Raw genomic sequence first — 7120 nt, 5'->3', positions numbered from 1 at the left:
AACTTTATTTGACTCAAAACCATAAGAGATAATGACTTGATATAAGTTTTTATACCATTGATGATATACTTGTTTAAGGTCATATATGGTTTTCTTTAATTTACATATTATAGACTAAGTCAATTAACACACACAAAAATTTGGTTGCACCATATAGATCATTTCTTCAATGTCACAATTTAGAAACGCAATCATAACATCCATATAATGGAGATCTAAATCGAAATGAGCTACTAGACCCAATATTTTTCTAAAAGAATCCTTCAAAGTTATTGAAGAAAATGTTTTTTATAGTCAATACACTTCAAATTCTTCTTAGTTTTCAATATCTATTTTCAACCGATAGGTTTCACTCCTTCAAGTAATTTGAAAAGACCCAAAACGTCATTATCATATATAGATTTCATATCATCTTTCATGGTATCAATTAGAGATGGCAAAAAAACACGTACCCGCGGGTAAAACCCGTACGGGCACGGGTACGGGTCACAAACGGGTGCCCACGGGTATTATAAATGGATTTTTAAAAATACCCGTAGTACATACGAGCAGGTACGGGTATCATGGTACTCGTGCTTGCGGGTACTCGTTACATTATTCTAACATTCATTTCACTATGTACATTTTTTCATTTTACTTTGTTTACATATTTTATTGAGTTTGGTGGTGAAACACCCTACAAATATTATTACATGTGTAGAAACACATGTTTTACAAAGAAAATATATACTTTTTATTAAGGAAATGAGAACAATAAATCACACAAATAGAAAACACCAATAAATTTAGCATTGTTGTCAAATATTCAATCAAAAGGTACAAAAATAATTAAGTTTCATCTCATTTGAAACATAATAGAAGTAAAAAATTAAAAATTTATTTATAATATAAGAAACTCGCGGGTACCCGTTGTACATACGGGTACCCAGAAATACCCACGAATACCCGCACACGGGTACCCGTACGGATACAGGTGGGTATAGGTAATGTTTTCCTATTTTGAAACGGGTAGCGGGTAGCTACTACCCGTACCCGCCCGTGCCCGTTGCCATCCCTAGTATCAATCCACTTTGAGAGTTAGAACTTTCCATAGCTTCACAAAAGCTGAATGGATCATCCTCTTTAAAATTGATGTCTTACTCATGTTCTTGAAGATATACAATATAATCACCAATGATTGCACTTCTCCTCTCTCTGTTAGGTCTTTTTAGTGGCACTTCCACATCTTGAGATTGCTGAATTTGCTATATTGGTACTTGAGGGAGAACCTTATTGTTATCTTATTCTATAATATTGTCAGGAACAATATTCTGAATCTTATCTTCTATTATCAAAATTGTTCCTTAATGGTAATTGGTACAAGAACAATGAACAAGTTCTTCCCCAAAGATAATATTATTTATGTTCTTTTACTTTCTAAACTCATGTCTCAAAGAAGAGTCTTGAAGTGGGATCATAAAGTTTATCATCCCGAGAACATTCAACACAACAAACACAGTAACAACTAATTGTTCTTGAATCCAGATGTTTTCATATTGCCTATAGAGTCGTGCATCTGTTGGTCAACCTCAAATGTGAAAGTGTTTAATACTTGGCCTTTCGTTAGTCCAAAGCTTATAGGATTTTTTATAACTGCTTCACTTGGCATCCTATTATGGATGTAAACTATGGTCTTAAGATTTCTACCCAAAGAGACTCTCGTAAGGAGAACTGATTAATCATACTTCTTACCATATCCTTAAAAGTTCGATTTCATCGTTTAACAACACCATGTGAGGAAAAACACCATTCATGTTAGGTTTGCTTGATAAGGTATATTTTGGAATAGTTCCACACTCTATGAGGAAAGTGCAAATGACCATGTTCTCCTGATCCATCATATTTGTCACAATATTCACCACCTTGGTCAAATTTGATATCCTTCATTTTATATTGTTAATATGTAGAGCAACATAATTGTATCATCATGTTAATCATAATTGTAATTTTATATTGTTAATCCATAATTATAATATCATATTAATTCATAAATGTGATTGTTATGTTATTAAACAATGATGTTATATTGTCAAAGACTGTGATGTGATGTTATGTTGTTAATTTATATGCGAAATCTAATGTTATGATCATTAAACATTTCATACTAAATCAATTTTATATCATAATGTTGAAATAGTGACTTTTTTTTTAAAATAAAGTATCTCCTCATATCAAGAGATAATGTATCTCCTCCCGCTAGTAAAAGTATAACATATATACTATTTTGTTTAATTTTAGAAATATTTAAAAAAATGATTAAATTGGACACATATCATATTTTTACTAGCGGGAGAAGATAAGTTATCTCCTTGTACTATGAGATACTTTATTCTCTCTTTTTTAATATTTGTTTGAGTAAAATGAGTTATGTTTAATAGACAATTTAAATTCTGTTTAAAACTTTAAATTATATTTTACAATTTTTCTTTCTTGTTAATTGCCTAAATAACATATAAGATTATAGGAAACAAAACACAATTACAAAAATTTCTCACAATTATTTTTAATATTTTTGAATTTGTGGTTACCAAGATCCGTTTGGTACCCAAGGATCAACAGGTAGCAGAGCCCATAAGTATTAGCATAGGTCTAGGTTGAGTCTGGGTCCAAAACTTAAACAATCGGGTGAGTTTGTTAATACACTACCCGGATCCATGCATTGCCATCCCTAGTAAAAGAAATGTTCATTTCTCAATTCTTTGAGCAACGTCCACATCCTACCAATTTTAGAGCCACAAAAAACGGCACAATTATTGTCATTGGTTACCTTAACAAATAGGCCAGGAACCAAACAAAAAGTGAAAATCCCAGTTCCATTCTCCAAACTGTCTTATGCCCAAAAATACCAATTTCACCATCAAAATTAGAAACATAATGGAAAAATCTGTTTTCTGTTTTGGTTGAAGGTTTTGGTTTTGGTATAGGTTTTGGTTTAGGAACACCATCCCCTAAGCCAAAACCACAATCCAATACCATATCTGCAAGCCTTGAGAATCAATGGGGGTATTCTATGGAATGGTGGCTAGAGGCCAAGTTGTTTTGGCTGAGTTTAGTGCAATATTGGAAAGCAATGCAAGTGTGATAGCCAAACAAATATTGGACAAAACTAATCAAGGGAATAATAAAAATGATAGCTGTGCTTCATATTCTCATGATCGCTATGTTTTTCATGTCAAGAGGACTGATGGCCTCACCATTATTTGCATGGCAAATGATACCTTAGGAAGTAAGCTTCCAATTCTCTTATTTTTATATTACGTCAAGTATTTTAAATTTAACTTTACACCCGCAATTGCGGCTGCAATATTGTTGTTTTAGGAGTCTCGACTTAGATAACACCGCAATTGCAATTATACATAGCTAGTTCTAGGACTCTATGCAATGACATCACAAGTGCAATTACAGTTGCATTTTCTTGCAATTTGATGCAATTACCATAAACACAACCCGATCACAACCATATTTTAGAATTAATTGTTGAATCGGTAATTAATAAAATGAACCAATTTTTTTAAAGTGTGTGGAGATCTAATATGGAGTTTTAAGTTGTGGCTGCAACATCTTAATTAGTTGCTTCCATCATGCAACTGTTGTGATTGTGAACTGCATTGATCGTATCACCTTGTAATACAAATGCAAACTGGATAAACATTTGTCACCAATATCACTCCACGTTCCACCAAGATAATTTTTGTTCTCTCTCTTGCATGTATAATTTCGAACAAAATCATCATATATTAGTAATATTACTAGATAATGATAAACATTTTACATTATTATTAGATCAAATTTAAACTAATTGCATGGGAGGAATGAGTAGCTCAAATAAAAAAAGTTATATAACATCTTTATTTTTATGACATTATCAAACATTTGAAGTTGTTTTGTAATGTTCATAATAAAAAACATTGAGTATATATGATTAAGCTATAATTCATGTCCACTTTCAAATGATGTAGGAAGAATCCCTTTTGCATTTCTTGAAGATATTCACAATAGATTTGTGAGGACATATGGTCGTGCTATTCTTTCAGCTCCTGCCTATGCAATGAATGATGAGTTCTCAAGGGTCTTGAGCCAGCAGATAGACTATTACTCTACTGACCCAAATGCTGACAGGTTAAACCGTCTCAAAGGTGAAATGACTCAGGCAAGTTCAACTTATACCTTTAGGGTTTATTTGCAAATTATATTTTCTAGTGAAGGAATGGAAAGATAATATAAGATTTTTAAGTTATAAAATACATTTGTAATATGATTCTAAAGCTTTTCATTTAATTTATTTCTCCTCTAAAAGTCAACTCATATTTGAACCCTTAGATTTATCTCCATTTTGAACCCTTATTAGATGAATAATAATCATGATTTTATTACTTGCGATTCTTTGTGACTTTTTTTTTTTGTAATACAATATTCTTTGGGTTTTGATTTGACAAATTCAAGCATATTTTTATTTTATTTATATTTATTAAACACATGTCTTTTAGCCAGCTAAGCCTAATCGAACTATACTCATATTTCATAAGGTTGAGCTTAAATCCCACCAACAATATCTGGTCATTGTTAATGAGCAATTTAGAAGTACTTTTGCAAGGGTTCTCTGAATTACGAGGTTTACCCCTTATCCCTAATTAGTCACTAGACCAAACTTATGCATGCTATTAACATAAACATACATCATCCCACATATTTGTATTACACATTTAAAATATGATGATTAAATATAGATAATATATGATGACAGAATAAAAAACAATTACATGTTTTCTCGTATGTTTTTAAATAGGAAAATGATATATCTCATACAAAATCTTTATACTAATTCTCCTACCTATATAACCTATAAGAAAGTGATATACATCATAAAGTGATATTTTATTTATAAATAGTTGATTTACAAGTAACATATATTACTTTCTTATAGTAAGATGATTAGTATGAGAATTTAATAAGATGAAATATTATTACTTTTTGGATTAGCATCTTAACACTAAATAGTCCTTATGATTTTTGTGTGATATTGATAGGTCAGAACAGTCATGATCGATAACATTGAAAAGGTATTGGAGAGAGGTAACCGCTTAGAACTACTTGTTGAAAAAACTACAGCAATGAATGGGAATTCAATTCGTTTCAAAAGCCAGTCTCGCAGATTTCAGAATAATATGTGGTGGAGGAATGTTAGGCTAACGTAAGTACACCAATGCCTTGCTAAATTGTTTGATTTTGAGAACAGTGATATATTTTTAAAAAAATTAAACATTAAAAAACTTACTCTATATCTTAGTCATTAATTTTAAGAAAATTCAATGGTTTGTATCAGTAAGTAGATCTAAATCATTGAATTTCCCTATGATTGATATTTAAGATGTGGAATAAGTTTTTTATATTTACTCTTGGAGTAAGTGAATTTCTTCTCCTATAAAAAATTATTATAAATTTTGATGATCATGTTAAATAAAAATGCTTACTTTGATTAAAACGTAATTTTGATGGTAACTCTGTCACATTAATTGAACACATTAGAGATTTCCAATAAACTTTTTGTGAATTTGAAGTTCAATACTTTCGTATTTATAATAGCCATGTAAACCTCTAAATCAAGATAACATTGACATGATTAACCTATCATGTGCTTTGCTCATGGAACTAACCTACACAAATTTAAACAAATCTAGGCATTGAAGCAAAGAATACTATCATTATGACAAATGCTGGTAGAATGACTAAGTATAACTCGATCCCAAAAGCTAGTTTAGTTTATATGGGTGAAAGTTGTCTAAACTTTATAATCATTAGCTCAATCATATTCCTTTCCAATATAGTACTTATCTTAACATACCCACTTACACTTTGGATTGGGCATCTAGATTGTGATGTTTGCAGGACTTACATTTGCATGTGACCCATTAAGAAGGTCATGCCCTAATATCATATTAAAGTGACTAGACATAATTCAATCCTAAAAGTAAGGAGTGGACATTTGATGTCCCGAAATAGTATATCATTTTTTTTTTTTGATAAACAGTGCCAAGGCACTAAAAATAGTATATCATTCAATGTATCACTGTTTGTGATTTGTCAGGAAAATAAATAATTATTAAAATTTTAATTTAAATATATTTTTCAACCAATCACAAACAGTAGTACATGGAGTGATATATTTTGTAAAACAGTAGATGTGCTCCTAAAAGTTAGTTTAAGGTGAATGTTGTAAAAGCCTTGTATTGATTTAACCATATTCCTACCAAATATAAGACTTATCTTAACAAATGTCTAGCTACATCACCCAAAATGTTTTGATATATTTTTGGAGTTATTTAATTTCCCAATCAACATGTCCCGGTGTCAAAGATGCATGCCATTCCTTTATCTATAATTTAGCTTGAACTTCTTATATAATACTCTACTAGTGTTTTTACAATTTCTTTTAAATTTTCACTTTGGTGTTTTTGATTTCTTTCTCCATGCAGATCTACACTTATAATAATTCTCATCGTCGTCATTTACATTACGCTCGCATTTATTTGCCACGGTCCATTCTTAACTTCCTGCTGGAGAGATACTAAGCCTTGATGTCTTCAGTCCCAAAAGTAGTGCTGTCAATTATTTTGCACTATTATAACAAGTCCAGTAACTCCTCGATTAATGTATTAAAATCATAATGTATTAAAAGATGCAATCATTTCTCATATCATATGTTCATTCTGGTAAAAGGCATGCTAACTAGGGTTGGGTGTGTTTTGGAAATTCATAGCATTGTAGTGGACTATGATTTACTCTCTTGATAAATTTAATGGAATGGTGTCAAATTGCTATGATGTTCCTTGTTTTGCATGGATATATCCCTTGTATTTGGCGTTGTTGCAGTTCAATTATTATTTTAAGCACATAACTTAGTAGGTAAATGTACTTATATAGCATAATTATAAAAGACATTACTAAATTCACTTTAAAGATGACAGTTTTTGAATTATATTAGGGCAATTTTAAATTTCTATCCAAAATCCTAATGGTGTCTTTATGGTAGATGTTATCCAACGTAACATTATATTTGTCATTCCTATGTGATACCTAGAAT

The 7120-nt window shown here is 30.8% G+C and overlaps 1 protein-coding gene across 1 annotated transcript; it reads left to right on the top strand.

Moving 5' to 3' along the window:
- LOC109342600 (vesicle-associated membrane protein 711-like) lies at positions 2854 to 6873 on the top strand. The gene is made up of 4 exons (XM_019580550.1): positions 2854 to 3265; positions 3999 to 4189; positions 5067 to 5230; positions 6513 to 6873. Exons 1-4 carry the CDS (start codon positions 3037 to 3039, stop codon positions 6613 to 6615), a joined length of 687 nt encoding a protein of 228 aa, XP_019436095.1. The 5' UTR covers positions 2854 to 3036; the 3' UTR covers positions 6616 to 6873.

This window comes from Lupinus angustifolius, chromosome LG03 (genome assembly GCF_001865875.1).
Source record: "Lupinus angustifolius cultivar Tanjil chromosome LG03, LupAngTanjil_v1.0, whole genome shotgun sequence".
In the NCBI taxonomy this organism is placed as follows: domain Eukaryota; kingdom Viridiplantae; phylum Streptophyta; class Magnoliopsida; order Fabales; family Fabaceae; genus Lupinus; species Lupinus angustifolius.
Note: the sequence above shows the minus strand (reverse complement) of the source record. Positions and strands in the feature narration are given on the sequence as shown.

Bases quoted from the DNA above. Each gene is read 5' to 3' on its own strand.
- LOC109342600 (XM_019580550.1), top strand. From the start codon at position 3,037: ATGGGGGTATTCTATGGAATGGTGGCTAGAGGCCAAGTTGTTTTGGCT. The intron at 3,266-3,998 runs GTAAGCTTCCAA...CAAATGATGTAG, and splicing joins GGCAAATGATACCTTAGGAA to GAAGAATCCCTTTTGCATTT. The intron at 5,231-6,512 runs GTAAGTACACCA...TTCTCCATGCAG, and splicing joins TGGAGGAATGTTAGGCTAAC to ATCTACACTTATAATAATTC.